General features: G+C 40.2%; 1 protein-coding gene across 2 annotated transcripts in view; it reads left to right on the top strand.

Moving 5' to 3' along the window:
* Positions 1-15,886, top strand: part of atp11b (ATPase phospholipid transporting 11B (putative)) — a 52,871-nt gene extending 36,985 nt beyond the window's left edge. The window contains exons 29-30 of one of the 2 annotated variants that reach the window (XM_056377839.1): positions 4,230-4,393; positions 9,945-15,886. In XM_056377839.1, the coding sequence (XP_056233814.1) occupies positions 4,230-4,393; positions 9,945-10,026 (246 nt within the window). In that variant the 3' untranslated portion in view covers positions 10,027-15,886. Of the gene's footprint in view, positions 1-4,229; positions 4,521-9,944 lie in introns of both variants that reach the window. The other variant, XM_056377838.1, reaches the window with a different exon arrangement.
* Positions 15,887-16,777: the final 891 nt, after the last annotated feature.

The following is a 16,777-nucleotide window of genomic DNA, read 5'->3' as shown; positions in this document are numbered from 1 at the left end:
TTTTGTGAGAAATTACAGCCCTCCCCCAGTGACCTCATCAAACAACTCAAATTTTCTGAAAGACCCTGTTCTCAAGCAGTGATTTACAATTATGTCATAGTCCCAATTAAAATGAGGTTGACATCTGCAGCAGGGGAATAAGAACCCGGCTGCACATTGGTGTCTCGTTACAAAAAGCAGGAATCAGCTGTTTGCTTTCAGCTCTGTTGCTACGATGAAGGTTGTAGGTGAGATCACTTGTGAACGGCATTAGAGTGTATTGGAGCTCAATGTAGAGTTAGGGTCAGAAATATCCTCAATTAACTGCCTCCCTACAGTGCAGCCTGGACTGACACTGACAAACTGACCACTTCCTTACTAACTGACTAATCTGCTGGTTGGTAAATAAGCAGCACTGAAAAAACATATCCACCTTTAATTTTGTTTGTTTAGTCTTGTGTTGAGTCTCAAATCATGTTTCACCAAGAAAATGTAAGATAATGCCAGTAGAGACAATTTAAAGTCTCTATCAAGTGAAAATTAACTTAAAATAAGGAAAATCAAGTACCTCCTCCAGAAACAAGACATTGTTTTAGCACATGCAATAGCTTTTAGAATATTCCTAAAACAAGTAAGAAAAAGGAATTATCTGACCCCTTAATCCAAATCGTTGACTTGTTTCAACAAAGGTTTAAAGGTTGAATATGAGACTAAAGTGGATATTTTTTGCAGTGTGGTTGGTTAATTAACAGGCTGGCTTTACTGGCTATGTTGCTTCGTCGATGTCTGACTTACCAACAGTCTACCTTGCTGACTGATGGTTGAGCTCTTTGACTGGCCAGCAGGGCTCACTGTAAGCATCTTGTGTCCTTCAGATGGAAGAGGGTGAGGGTTCAGTCGGCCCAGAATATGACCCTGTTAAAGCCCAGCGGAGCCCAGGGGAGGACAATTGGCACCTGCTAGCTGCTTATCCTCCCCCTGCTACCCCCGGCCAAGACCCCTGCTCCCCTAGGTAGTAACATACATGTACTTCACTCCCATCGTCCCCCTCGTACTGTCACTGTCCCGGCATTATGGCCTCGCCTGAGGACCAACCAACCCCGTGCACCCCCTAACAGCTGCAGTCAACCAACCCTTATGCTTGGTTAAAACAACCTGCACCTTGGTCATTCTCCCCTGGCTGTATGTCACAACTACCCCTACCTTTTATTTCATACATAAAAATACTTCTCGTCTATGTCTCTCTGTCAGTCGCACTTCCTGTGTGAGTGACACAGCCGTTTCCCACGCCATCATGATCCGCTCCATCCACCCCTACCCTTGCATGAATGACCTCGTCCTTCTCTCCCTAGAAATGATTGACCCCATCCTTCCTACCCAACCATGATCGCCCCCACCCAATCCCTATCTAAATTCAGCCTTAACTGTTATTGGTCAGATCTGGGTTCAGAGCTTAGAGAGAGAGAGAGAGATAGAGAGAGAATGCTGTTGGCATGCTGAGCTCATTGTCTTCACTGTGTTTTCATTCAGCCATCTATTCCCACCATATTTAGTATTGTTACTCCATATTGGTGGCTCAATGATGTTGCATTGTTAGCTTGTAAGTATTTGATATCTCATAAAATCCTTTTCGCATTTCAAGTATAATTTTAAGTAAGATTTGTAACTTCTTTTGTAATTTTCTCTATAAGTTAAGATTCAGCGTTTTAGTTTCTCTATGTACAGAGTGAGCTTTGTCAGTGCCATATATCATACTGTAAACCCAAGAGTATTACATTTTGTTATGCTGTCACTGAAGTGATATTGCCAAGGATACTCTGCACTCTTAGTTGTGTGAACTCACATCATGTTTTAAAATTTAATGACAATTAACACGAATTATAGCTGAACTCTGTAGCTACCATAGTATATCAGCCAGGGGGTGATGTCATCATTTCTCAGAAAACCTCGGTTTGCTAGAGAACTGTTAATCACATGGTTTGGCCTGGTTTTGCTCTGGGCATCATGTTGTTGACACTTCTATACAACTGAACAAAGTGATGGCATCAAAGACTTCCTCAGAAACTGCAGTGGTTAAGTCGATACTTCTCTCTTGTTCATCTCTGTCATAAACACGACTGATGAACAACTTTTATTCTAACACGACTATCTGAACTCTTCCTACCACTGCCTCTGTGGGGACTTATTGCTGCTTCAGTGGTTGATAAAATGGTTTGTTGGTTAGACCAAGGCAAATCAGTCATCTCAAGAGTTAATGAAAAAGCAACTGTTTATCACCCATGTGGTCATACCGAAATAAAAACACCAAGGACACTTCACCAACAAATAAACAGTAGTCTAGGATACATTACCATCTGTGCCTGCAGCTGTGTCTTGTCTGTTGTTGCTGCTTTTTTTTCTCTGTGGTTTGGACTGAATGTGTGTGGAATAATCACACTGTACAACCTCATATTTTCTTTTTGTTATGGCACGATTTAAGAGGTGATTCATGTGTTGCAGTAACAAGGATAAATTTGTATGCCCTTTTTTTTTTTCAAATAGAATAAGACAATATGTTCTGATAGAGGGAGAGCAACACCATGCATTTATTATCCAGGGAAACATGACACTGCCAGCATAATCCATATTCAGTTTTGTCCTGTCTGTGTTTTCCTGTTGCTGGCCAAGAAGCAGAAGTTTGGTTTGATGCCAACAGTTTCTCCAATTTCTGCTGCAGAGAAACGGCAACATCACAAGCCAAAACCATGTGTGAAATACATGGATCACACATTCAGCCACAAAGCAGGACCAGGGGCTAGATCTATAAAACTATAAAATATGAATGTTTAGAAATCATTTCTTACAAAAGCACATTGTCTGGACCTTTTAAAACTCAAGTCCAAACTTTGCTGTCAGTGGCACAGAAATATAGGGAGAATTGCAAAGTATGTAACATTTTAGGGCTGATTTATGGACTTAAAAAAAACAGGTGGGTCACTTTATTAACTCTGAGGTTAATCTATAATTATGCTGTCCTGTTATGCTGCAGAAATGGAGGGTACAGGATGCAAACGACAAGTGTAACCTCACTCTCACTCTGTCTCTCTTTCCTCTTTGTCTTTCTGCTCTTTCTGCACTTTCTCCTTTCCCTCTCACACTCTCGCTCTCTGCTGACTCAGATCAACAGAGCCACCTGATCCCACAGGTTTCTAGGCAGCGACTTCATTCAGCTTTGACTAACAATACCGATCTTATTATTGAAGCAATAATAATTAATAATAATTCTTTTTAACTTTTGCATAAGTACAGACAATATTTCGTATTGGTTTTCACATATATGAAAAGATCTGGATCGATGATGACAGCAGTGACTTTTTCTTTAATACATATTCATATGATCACTCTGGAGAGTCCAGTAGGCTGGATGTCTCAGACCTTTGAGAATATTACAAAGTTTATTCATTATAATGACATAGAGTTATAACAGTTTGTGCAAAGAGTCGATTATTAAGCTCAACATAAAACCTAATACAGTATCATTTTCAGGACAAGGAAGTAAAGGAAAAAGAGCTTGGCTTGTATTACTGCCTATGAATCTGATGGACTGGCTTTGGATCACTGTTAGTTTATGCTATGGGATGTGGATTGGACTCTGAGTGATCCATCATAGATACAGTCAGAGGTGTAGAGGAATTGCAACAGAGAGAAAGGTCATCTTGCTTTGAAAGAGCACTGACATTATAATACTGTGCAGGTTCGTCCTGACCCATGGCGGAGAAATAAGTGTTCAAGCCAAAGGTTTAGAGCAATATATGAGTGCAGTGGGAATTGTATATTCTTGTCAGCAGCTCTCTGTCACTGAGATGTCTTAAATAAAAAAACTCCAACTTTCCTTTGGCATTACAGGAAGATTTTTTTGTTATTTATTTGTTTACTGGTTTTATGATTTATGTATTTATTTGCAACATTTCAGCCCCTTGTGTAGCATGTTTGAAATATTTTCCCTGTACACCATTGTTCTTGTGACAGCATGCAATATGTCATCCTCCAGTCGCCCTTATCATCCTGTCAGTGTGACAGTCAAACTATGTTGTCTTGGTATTAATTTATTTTTTCTTCTCTTTGTCCACTCACTTCTACTTTTGCTTTTTGTCAATTTGTCCTCTTCTCTGTCCTCTTTCTACGTTCCCAAACTATGCCACTCTCCCAACTTTTCACATCACCCTTTCTTGCTCTTTTTCTGCCCTTCCACCCTCTTCACCTTCCTCCAGTCTCTATCAGCCCCCCAGGCGCAGACCCTCAGCTGTGTGGAGTCCCTGTGCTGCTACCAACATGGGCAGAGCGGCTGTTCCCGCCTGGCCCGCTTCCTGGAGCAAATGACCGGGCAGTGCCAGGCCAGTGCCAACCATTGCCACACGTCCAGCTGCAGCAACAGGTGGGGAGGACGACAACGACAACAAACAATGATTATGAAACCTGATGAAACGTCCCCGCATCTCGGTTTCAAAAATTTGGGCTGCAGTCCTGACTGCTATAGCCCATAATGTGGCTACAACTCTACTGTAAGTCTTTCTTATTCCGATTCATAATAGGCCGTGGGGGAAGCGGGTTTCAGACGGTGATAGAGACTGGTTTAAGGGTGTGGCTTAGCAGGACTTTGGGAAAGCAGCTGAAAGACGAGTTAGAGGCTGAAGATGTGTGGATCAAGCCATCATGGACTGCACTATGAGTTTCTTATTTCCATCAAAGTCTGTGTTGGGAGAGTCTGGACGCTTTGATTAACCCGACCGAAAGATGCGCTTAACCTCATAACCGCAGTAGTGTACTATCAGTATATTAGTACACCTTGTAACCAAAACCATAGAGACCTATGACTGAATAGATTGTGATGACCATGCTTTCTGCATAGCATGCAGATGTGGATGTTTGGCAGCCTAGCCAGAAAGAATTTGGGTCCCAGTAAAGGTACTAAGGCCCGTAGAATGGAGATCTGCTGCGATATACAGGCACCCAGCAGGTCTCAGTATTACACTGCAGTATGTATCCTGTCTTGTCTGTGTAGCCCCTACATTAGGGTGTGTCTGTCTATTAGCCCATGTGTCTTTGTCCTAATCATCTGTGCTATGATCTGTTGTTCTGTCTGTCCTGTCTGGCTCCTCTGTTTCTGTTCAGTACTACCTTAAAGGTTGGTGTCCAATAGCCTGATTATCCAGTTTTCAAGGAAAACTGTGTAATCTGTAATGCACTTTAACAGATGACACCAATGTCTATATGTCAATTACTAAGTTGACTTACTAGCTTTAGGTTGACTTCTATATGTTGTGGTAGTTCCTCTTGTTCATTGGAGGGCTTCTTTACTTGAGATGAAACCAGACATTGATTAACTAGTTGAATCATATATGATCCAAACACCAAATGTGGGGGTGCACATCTCCAGTATGAACCGATGATTGAAGAGATGTGAAAGTGCTTCATAAGTGGGAGGTTGTTGCAACTTAGCTTTCAAGCTGCACTCGGCAATTTTGCATTTCGGTAGCTCTAAATGGCAGTGAGCGGTAAAAATAAATGAAACACGATGTCCATTTACTGCACGAAGTGAGCTCTCAGTAAGTGCAGATAAAAATTTCCTCTCCGCTGCAGCTCAACTTCGTGATAAAGTATGATAAAACATCAACAACTAGATATTTTTTTGGTCATAAAATATTTTGCCTAGTGCAGCTTTAAAGATGAGTAAGCTGAGTTCACAGTTTCCTGGTCTGCTCAGTCTGCAGTTTCAGTGTTACTGTGTCTCTGTACCTGAATCCCAGTGACAATGTGGGGTCATTGATTAATTGACCTGATCAGCCCTTTCTGCTGAGCAATCAATATTCCCCAAAACAGCTTGGGACTCTCAGTATTGATCAGATCAGTAATGAAGATGTAGCATTCTGGTTCTTTGTGTGCGAGTCTTTTGCAGTAGACGTTGCACAGTCAGGTGGTGTGGACACGCATGTTTTTTCATTCATGACTTTGTGTGTATGTGTTTGATAAAGGTAATAACAGCATGCAGGTAGAATAAGGGATGCACTGCTCCTCGCCCACTCTCTTCAGCCCCACTGGACAGCAACTTGCAAACTCTCTGTGGTAGAGTAGACGGCTGTGTAATCACAGTCAGTCAGGTCTGAGGGATGCAGCAGTCTTATGAGTAATCTTATTCTAGAGACATAAAATTCGGACTGGCTGTAATTTTATTACTAGGCCGTATCATCTGATGATTTAAACTCTAGTTCATGAAGTCGAGAGCATAAACTCAGCCCTACAATTTGATATTTATATATATGCACCACAAAATAATCAATTTCAATTGTTGTCAGGGTCATTTCATTGAAAGAAAGGAAACTGTTCCCATCACTTCAGGGTCAAATTACCACTAAATGCATGATTCAGCTTAGATGAACTTCTTCCTGTGGGAATGATTGATTTGTTTTCTGACCTTGGCATGAAGCAGCCAATTAAATTCTTCAAGCTGAGCAAACAGAGCAGCCAAACAGTGCTCCTCGAAGGATAAACATAAACAATGAACATAAGGAAAATGCTTTGCTTAGGTGCGCTTTATACTATAAATATAAAATAATGTTTTCTACTAATAGGATTTGGGTGAAATCTGCAGGTTTAGGTTTTAACCCTACACTCCTTTCCTTGTCTATCCTCTCCTCACCCCTCCTCACCTCCTTGCCCACCTTCTGTTAACCACAAACCTTTGTCCGTCCCCCCTCTCCCTCGTCTTCATCTTCTGGGTTTAAGGAAATGAAGCAGAAAACCACAGAGAGCTATCGAGTGATTAGTGAGACTCAGCCCACATTTGGCCTTAATGCTAGGATACTGCCATAGGGGTAAGGGGATATGACCACCTGGTCCTAAATGCTTACTGACTGGAAGGGACATATAGCAAGCATATTTACAACTTATATAATACTTCATGTATTTATCTGATATTTATTGGAAGCCCAACTGTAGCTGGCTGCTTGACTTGGCCTGATGACTTGGCATTGAATGCTGGCCACAGCTAAATGATGTCTTGGGGCGACAAAGCAGGAACAGACATGGATGTCAGGAGTCAAAGATGTTTTTCATAAAAAACAAGATAGATACCTGTGTGTACTTGTCACATCCTGGCAGCTGAGTCTCCATCCAAATGTCAAGGAAATTTTACGCAGACCTTTGTAATGTAGGGATCAAGAAGATGCAGATTAAGGAGGTGTTTGCATTGGCATTTCCAAAAAAAAGACAGCAAAAATCTTAACTTTATGTTAAAGTTCACCTGTCTGTAGATTCACCAATTAGCAGGCACACACCCACAGAAAATCTAAACACACAGAGCCGCTTGTGAGCTGGACGGGACCATCCTTCATGATTATTTGATAAACAAAGTTAATTCTTCAGGCGTGCTTCAAAACCTGTTTATTGTACCTTCAACGTTTTAATAAAAGTTGCAACAAACAGCTGTTCATCCTCTCTAACTTAATACATTAGAATTTAAAAAAATAAAAAATAAAAATAAAAATACCCTTGGATGGAGATTCAGCCACTGTCTTGCTTGACATCCCTTGCTCCTCCTCCTCTTCTCCTAGAGCATGGGGACCACACCCTGAATCACAGAGGCTGCTGGGAAGTGTAGTCTCAGAGAGTTTCTTATCCTACTTCCTGTATCTATTTGTCTTTTTCTACTGGATCCTGAAGCCTTATATGTGCTTCTGAGAAGAGGCCAACTTTTAGGGCATGCTTGTTTTACAACCTGGGGTGTTCCTGGCAGGTGGAGTTTATCTTCTCTACCTGCCTTGTCCACTACAGGAATGCCCAGACTCTGTCTTGTTGCATGGGGGCTGCTGTTGCCTTTGGTATTTTGTACACAATGTAAACCTGTATGTATTAGTGCCCCCCACACTCCTCCTACTGCACTTTTCTCTTTTTCTGTCCTCTCTGTCTTTCTGTGTCCTTGTCCCTCTGTGTCTGAAATCTGCATAATGTTGTTCGACCTTCCAGATTAATTATTCCTGTGCTCTTGATGTCCCCTGTGAGCTCCGTCTTGTCAGAAATCTGCCTGTTTTGTTCTCTTCTTAGGTTCATGTTCCCACTGGCTTATCCCAAAAGTGTTTTGGTGCTAACGTCCTCTTTGTTCTATTGTAACCCGGGGAGCAAAGATGGTTTTAGCACTGAGAAGTTTCAGTTTGACCTCAGCCCTGGTAGACAGCCGAGCTAGTGATGTAGTACGTGAGAGTGCCTCCAGTCAAACCACCATTTGAGTCATCAGCCTGTTTAAAGTCCCTGGGCTTTCCTGTTTACCAGGTCTTAAAACGGTTGTCTTCATCTCAGAGAGCAGTGTGAAAGTAAAGGTCATGAGAATTATTAAGAGTAGAGCAACTGACATTTAGAAAAAATCAAAGAAATATCTACATATGTGGATGGACAGTTGCAGAAATGAGAAAAACTCCAAGTCTGACGTTCGTGTTCTCGTCATATTTTCAGCCAGAATCAGCTGAGTGTGTTGAAGCTGCACGTACATCAGGCTTTACTCGTGCAGTCTTGTGAAGATCAGGGGTAGCAGCCAGAATGGAAGTGCTGTTTGAACTCAGCGGATGTTGAACTACAGTCTCTCTGCTCCTCCCTGCTGGTGCTTTGAGGGAGAAGCTCTGATCATTGACTCTGGTTCAAACTTTGATGTGAGTCAGTGCCGTGGAGAGTTGGTTATTATGACCTTTAACAGTGGCAAGCTGTGACTTTCATGATGAAGCCATGTTGTATTTATTATGCTCTAGCCACCTAGCTTGAAAATGTTTTGAGCGGTTTACGAAAGGTTGTGAACTAGATGTGTCTTTGTCAGACATTTCCAAAGGAGATCCAGCTTGCTAAGCTAACAGCGTGTTTTTTTACAAGGCCTCTGTTGTGTTTAAATAGAAATATAGAGTCATCATAGATTTTATACTAAATAGATATATTTAATGTTGTGGAATGGGATGATAGAGTATGAGACCTATTTTTCTTGTGAGGATATTTAAATAGCTAAACTTTAGGATTGATATTTTACCTGCAGAAAGTCTAATCCTGGTTATCTTGGGAGTGGATATGAGGCAAGAATGTTGTTGATGCTTGTTTATCTTTCATTTATTTCTCTTTATGGTGATTGTGTTGACTTCTATTCATGGGTTGAGTAGCTCAAGTCTCCCCTCATCTCCTCCCATCTCTAAGAACAAACCAGAAACCCAGCCTGGTTTTTGTTTGATCTGGATCAGGGGTATCAACAGGTCCTAAAACTGAAAAATTCAAGACCATACATTTTACACGCAATAATTAGTGGCCTTATTTTTTATAGTGCACTGACATACTTTCTTTGTTTCTTTTAATTTAATACAGAACCAGATTGGTTGATCAATATCCAGTACCTGATTTATTAAACACAGATGTCAGATATCCACTGTCATCTGTAGGTGTTTTAGGTTTAGATTTTTTAAATTTGCCTCTAATTCACCTCCAGGAAGCAAAAAAAATGTTCTTATAGCACTCAAAAACTCAGGACTATAAGAGTGTAGTCCAAGCCCACAACCACCATTACATTTTAATTCAAATAGGACCAAACTGGTGCATGTAAATATGTGACATCACCTTTTTTCCCCACTGAGCTCTGTCCTCTTCAAACCAATGACAGGAAAGACAGAAATTGAAAAAATAAGTTTCCAGTCTTAAGATTTTATTCTCTGCCCTGATAGACCTGGATTGGTGTGATTCAATGAGGAGAGACTTGATATTCATCACTAACACCATCACACCCATTACTAACTCTCACTTTTCTGTCCCTCACTCTTCACTGCTTCTTCCAGCCTGGTTGTGTAGATTGTTATCTCAAACCTTTGGACAACAGTGCGTTAGCTAGTGACAGCCGAGCCTTCACACACACACACATGCTCACTGCGTCAGTCTCCTAACCCTCGGTCACTGCTGCCTGTTTTCAGGTCTTGGAATGACGCGGACAACTTCTACTCCAACGATCGCAGCATCCTGACGCTGTCACCCATCGAGGCCACCCACTGCTGACTCCCGGGGCCACTGACTGTAACACACAGAGCTGGGGGGGGGGCTACCGCTCCGCTATGAGTCATAATCACACCCCCACACTCCTGCCACCATTTTATAAACCTACTTGAGTTTAAACTCGATGCAGCTGGATGCAAAGCGGACTCAAACGGGAGCTTTGAAACCAAAGGACTCGGTTCATTGCAGCAGGCTGCTTTATCCTCCAGCAGTTTACGCCCCAGTGTGAATCAACTCTTGATAGAAAGGTGCAAGCTGCAAGATAAAAGGAAATGAAACATGAAGTGTGAAGCGAGTCAGCATGGCATGAAGCGGACATCTGTGGACCTAAGTCAGCAGCAACAATTATCAGATTCCTGCTTCCAACAGGGCGACATATTTAAATCCACTACCTTTAAAAACAGTTAAAGAAAACATTTCTAGTCTTACATTTAATTAATCAGCTCACAGGTGCTGCCTTGGAGATCAGACCAGTTTCATGAACATGCAACTATTTATTTTTCATTTTCAATACAGTTGCCAAACTTTTTTTTTTTCTTGCAACTGGCATTAAAACCACCTTTTAAGTCTCACATATTCAGAGACACAGAATGGAGATTCCTGATCGTCCGGACTTGTTGCTACAAACGTTGGCTAATGTCAGGCTTCACCCCTGCTTGAAAGCATTGCAGCCTGAGGACTTCGACTTAACCCAGCTGGTTTGGTCGGGCTGACTACGACACCACGAACCAGGATCACCCATGTAGCACCCGGACAAAAGCTCAGCAGTCAGACTACATTAGGAATTCACATTCATTTTGTCATTCAGACCACCCTTAATCCTGTAGCATCCAGAGCCCTTGTTGATCCAGCAGTTCTGCCATCTTGTCTCCTTCATACGTATGCTAATCCCTCAATACTGAACACGGAGCTTCATCTCTACTGTGGTACCAAAGACCAAAGGATTCAGACCGGAGTTTAACAGAAAAAGTGTTTATTTTTGTGCCTGATTGTACAGAAGCTTATATTGTTATTAAGAAGACTATTGTTGAAGATTATTGTTCGTGCTGCTTTCTCGTTGTGACTCTTCAGGCCCGTCTTCCTGGTGCGTCGCTCTAAAGGAGGCCAGATGGGTCTGCTTAAAAAGCCATACATTTTTCAAGAGGTTATATTATTGGTAGATTATTGAAGGTACTGCAGACGGAAGCTGTTTGAGCCTGTTGTTACTTTGTACATGTTCCCCTTGAATGCCTTCTCTCATTCAGCCTGGTTAGCAAAGGCATCTCAGCATCAAAGACCATGATGTCAGGGAACATTTTGAGGTAACGAAAGAATCCAAAGCTGCAAAAATCGACCTAATCAGGAATCGATTAGAATTTGAGGTATTTGATCAGATAATGGTACAACTTTGATTTCAGGAAGACAAACATGGCTTTAATGCTAAGATGCTTTTCCAAATCATGGCTAATGCATGTTGACCCTGACAGCAGAATGTCTCTATCTTCACAGAGATAGATTTATCAGATAAATATGATTCAGCTTCAACAGAGGTAAAAAGAAAAGCAGAGCGTTTGCACAAGTCACATATCAAAAAATCACTTTTTTTTCCTTGTTTTTTTTTTTGTTCTTCCGTTTCTTAAATCATTGCTCGTCTGTCACCATCGAAATCATCTGAATCATGTTTTTGCTGTTACGTTGTTATTGCCATTTGTGTTTCTATCCACCTGTTGATGAAGTGTGTGTGTTGGTGTGTTCCTCTGTATGGCAGCCATGTTGTTTGAAGGAGGTAAAGTACTTAGCTTTGTTGTAAGCTCTTACAGATCTGTACGATGTCAGTGACCACATGCTGCCACCAGGTTAAAGGTCAAATGTTTCTCTTTGTGTGCTCTCTTCAAAAGAAAAAAGAAAAAAAGTGAAAACACGTCAAATTAGGAAAATTGGGTCAGTTCATATTTATTTGAATCCAGAAGTGGAGTGAGAGCTGATAGAAGTGCAATGACAAGACAACCGTTTTAAACTTGACATCAAGAACCACACAATTACATGTCTCAGCTCACACAGGGACACACAGTCATAGGATGTCTCTGTTGCGCTGTGGTTACGGTTTGAATACGTGAGTCATATTCTTGTCAATTCATTGAATATTCGTGGTGTTTATTTTCTATATGGTACACATTGTTTGATGCATAGCTGGGCCTGTTATATCATCTGTTCACACAGGCACAACTGACAATGAAAGTGTCTATTTATTATTGCAGTAATTTGTTTTCCTTGTGTTTGTGTTAAACCTTTCCTACATATCAATGTGTGTTGGTCCTGTAAAAGGCCAGAATGCAGCGACTTCCAAATGTGTTTCACTTGATCCTAGACCTGTAATCAGGAGGCTGAACATCTGTATGTGTGTGGTGCAGCCGCACACTGGAAATAACCAGAATGTTAGTATGTTACAGGACATTTAAACACAATTTAACACTTTAAAAGGTCAATCACTCCATCCAACACATACTGATCATCACACTGTTGCTCTAAATCTTATTTCCAATAAGCACCTTAGGCCACATTTACGCAGGAAATTTTTTAAAAACCATTTAACCTCACATTTGATATTAAAATATCTTCTAGGATGCACCTATGGTATCTGTTATCTGTACCTGGATTAGGAAGTACATGTTAATGCTGTTTAAAAAGGGGCACTCCACGGATTTTACACAAAGGTCATTTTATTTTTCAACTTTGTACGACCCAGACTGTGAAACTGTTGTCCTCTGAACAGAGCTTTGTAAAGTCTGATGTAATCTTGATTTGACAAGAAAAAGGTTTGTTATTATAAACTAGAAGCATGGAGTTCGAAAGATGAGAAGATGAGGGCATTTAACAGGTAGGGAGGGTCTAATGAAAGATGCTATAGTTGCATTGTGAGAAATGTAGCCAGTACCAGCGGGAACTTAAGTCTCATTATCTCAACCTTTGCTGCATTAATTTTGACAGTACTTGTTTCAGTCTAACTTCATGGAAGTGCAGTACTCTATCCAGAATGCCCCTTTAATACATTAAAAAAGAGAGGTCAGATTTGATGCAGCAGAGTTCAAAATATCTTAAGGTCCCTAATACGGGTCAAAAACGCTGGATCTTTAAATTCTCATAATGAAACTCAGCAGCATCTTTGCTTTAACCCTCTGTACCTGGTAAATGCTGATGTCTTTCCAGCTCCACACCCCTAGTTCATGCCACAGGTTTTCTGTTAAAAGGATAGGTTCACATGTTTTCAATTCTATATCAAAACAACATCCACATGACACATACACATGTATTTTGAAGGAATTATTTAAAGCTGTAATTGTTCCCCTGTCCAAGCAATCCCTTCTCAGTGTGACTTCATTGTAAGAGATGAGGGACAAAATCCACAGTCCACGTTCTGTGCAAAAAGTGCTGCAGCTGCTTGAGTTAGACGAATCAAGTGGGTGTCTTCCAAAGTTAGTGTTTTTAGTGTGAAATTCCCTCAGTGCTTTCCTGCTTGAGCTTCAGTAGGAGAATAATAGCAAGGTACGGTACGTCTTTGCACAGACTATGGAGGATTTTATCCCCCTTCATTTCCACTGGAAACATGTTAGTAAGAGATCTCTTACTGTATGAAGAGGAGGAATGATTACAGCAGGCAGATACTGTTTCACTGCAGACACTGACCTGAATATTGTTATTAAGAAGGACTTGAAAAATTAAAATTATGAACTTATCTTTTAATGTGTAAAATTGTTGGTGCTGCTTTGATGCACATACCACATGTAATGGTGAGCAGGGCTGGGCGATGTGGCTGAGGTTAATACACAATGTTTTCAAAATCTCAAATCAATTTAAACTAATTTAATATTAGTATTTTACCTACACATAGCTCGTAAATACTCTATTTTTTTAAATGATCATTTTGATCATAACACCATGTTATTATTGAGTTAAAGGTCAGTAAATTATCATATCGAATTATCTCCCAGCCCTCATGGTGCCACAGTCAGACAAAAAAACAAAAACAAAACTGCCATATCCACCCAGGGAGTAGAAATCAAAATGGGACAACTCACCTCTGGACCCAGCACCACTGTGTAGGTGCATTTCAGGGCGTCAGTGCCGTGACACTGCAGCACTGTGACTGTCTACATGATGTCAGAGCAGATGGCAGAGGAGCGGAGATGAGTCCTTCCTGGCCAAAGGCCGATAAGGCTGAGCTGTGCAGAAACACCTGCAGTGTCAGTCACCTCTGATGCCCCCTTGTGCTCACCTGCGGAAGCCCAAAGTGTTCAAAATGAAATAAGATATTATGACAAAAGTAATTAATTATGTTTCATGGGCAAATATCATTAGAGATATACAGTAAGTGTGACATTTAAATAAAACGTGAGTTCAAGACTATATCAATGATGCCAAAAATATACATGAAAACATTCACATGAACTGTTTTTAACTATTGTAAGCAACATAATTACATAAACAGCCACACCCTGTTTATCTTGATTGACAGAGTTATTAGATTTAAAGAAAAGAAAAAAAAGAGCTATTAAATTAAAAAAAAACTAAAAAGTAATTTCTGGGAAATGATTAATAAACTGAAAAAACTGACATTTTAAAAAACCTGTTATTCTGGAAAGAAGCTGGATGAAGTAACAGTTTATCACAATGAGCTGTGATTTAAAAATCTATAGAATTACTTCATTTCTTGAATAAATATTATTTAAATATTTAGTGTTTTGAACACTTTGGGTTTCTATAGTCACCTGTGTTTTTATCCAGACTGTATATCCTGGCACAGATTTTTTCTTTTAGCATATCAAATGTAATTGTTGCCCAGATGGCACTAATGTGATATTTTCTACTGGTGTTTATGCAGAAAAGAGATGCTGTATATTTTCTTAAGATCAGATGTGACATTGAAAACATCCCAGACCTGATTCTCTGAAGCACTGACGTCACCTGAGCTCCAGTACAAGCAGCAGCAGCAGCAGTGAGGTTTGGATACGAGGCCTCTGGGGTATTTCTAGAAGCAGGAGATTACTCATCCACATAATTGAAAAAATTATAATTTAATATTTTATCACACCAAGATGATGATCATCCATCAGGAGCACCACCCCAGTTTAATTGGATGTAGTATTTAAGACATGGAAAGCTGTTTAGTTCTGTCTGTAGGCGTGGTTTTCCTGCTTCTGGAAATATTGGCCATATATTGAATAAGACCAGCATCAGCAGTGACGTAATCGTTGTCCTCTGCTTGAGAAACAAAAAAATTGGAATCAAGACTTTTGTTAAGTCTTTATATGTCTGTGATATTTGCTTGATCTTGAACAGTTGACAGAAATTGTGCTTGTGCGAGGGTCAAACTAAATCCTCAGTTCAGTCAGCAGACAGTGAAGAAGAGGTGCTTTTGACACGAGACACATTTAAACGGTGGCAGATGACGTCAGTGCACAGAGGCTCTTGGAAAACTCAGCCACTGTTTGCAGACTTGAATCAAATTAAGGTTCCCTTGATCGAATCAGCTAAAAACAGGAATCTAAATTAAAATGTCAACCGATCGGTTTTCCGCAGCAGAACGTCCTGTGACTCAGCATCACCCAGTAAAAGACTCAAGGCTGCAGATCATCAGTGCTGGGCGGTTTGTCTAGAACATCCACCCCCCCACCCTACCCCACCCCACCCCACCCTACCCCCCATCAGTAAATCACGCCTCAGACGATTAATAAACCACCATCATCACTCTTCTGTTGTGTGATACCTGTTGCTCTGTCTGTCTGTCTGTCTGTCTTCCTCTTCCTCCTGTCTGTAAATCTGTCCTATAGCTCGCGTTTATGAAGATGCGATTCTATTTACAAAATAAACACATTTTTAAGAAATAGTCTTTGGCGTGTGACTTCATTCATTGAAAAGCTCTGATATGAGAGATGTAAATGTTAACTCACCCAAACCAAACAAAGCAACAGAAAAACAGCTCCAGAGAAATCTCCATGTAGTTAATGAGGGAGAGAAAACAATTAAGACTTAATATCAGTGAGAGCATCAAGTAATCCAATTAACTTTGTCTTACATGTTCAATTAAAGTTCAGTTAAAAAGTTTATGTGCTGACTCACAGGCTGGCAGGTTTTAAATTATTAAACTATTCTGACTCTTAAAATAATTTCAGCACTGCTGAAACAATTAGTCAATTGATAAACAAATAAATTAAGACTTTTAATTATTGATGAATCCTTGAGGTCATTTATCAAGTAAAAGGTGTCCTGGCTTCTCAGTCGGGAGGATTTTTGCAGCTTTTTTCTGTTTTGTATAATTAAATTAAATACCTTTGGGTTTTAGACTGAAAACAAGAAATTCAAAGAAGTCTGTTGCGTCATGGAGAATCACATGAAAACAAATATGTAAGCATGAAACTGGAATAATCCGATATTGTTGCTTTGGTGTGGAGAAGCAGGAAGTCAGTTTGTCTATTGAATTAATTCATTAATAAAACTGACATGCAATTGACTTGTTTTGAAAAACAGCATGGTTAAATTACATTTCAAAATAATGTGCTGACTGACTTTTTAATATGCACTACATTATTTCAACAGTTTTATAATTAGTTTGTTTTGTTTGTATTTACTCATATTTCTTTCAGAATGTCTTGGATTAGTTACATGTGACACTGGGAAGCTGTGATGGAAAATTTTATCCACTGAAAATTGATTTGAAAATAAACAGATGAACTGAGAACATTAAACATCTAAATAATGACTAAAGGCACGAGATAAA

The sequence above is a fragment of the Seriola aureovittata genome, chromosome 6 (assembly GCF_021018895.1).
Source record: "Seriola aureovittata isolate HTS-2021-v1 ecotype China chromosome 6, ASM2101889v1, whole genome shotgun sequence".
Lineage (NCBI taxonomy): Eukaryota > Metazoa > Chordata > Actinopteri > Carangiformes > Carangidae > Seriola > Seriola aureovittata.
The sequence above is the reverse complement of the archived record's forward strand: the minus strand, read 5'-3'. Positions and strand labels throughout refer to the sequence as shown.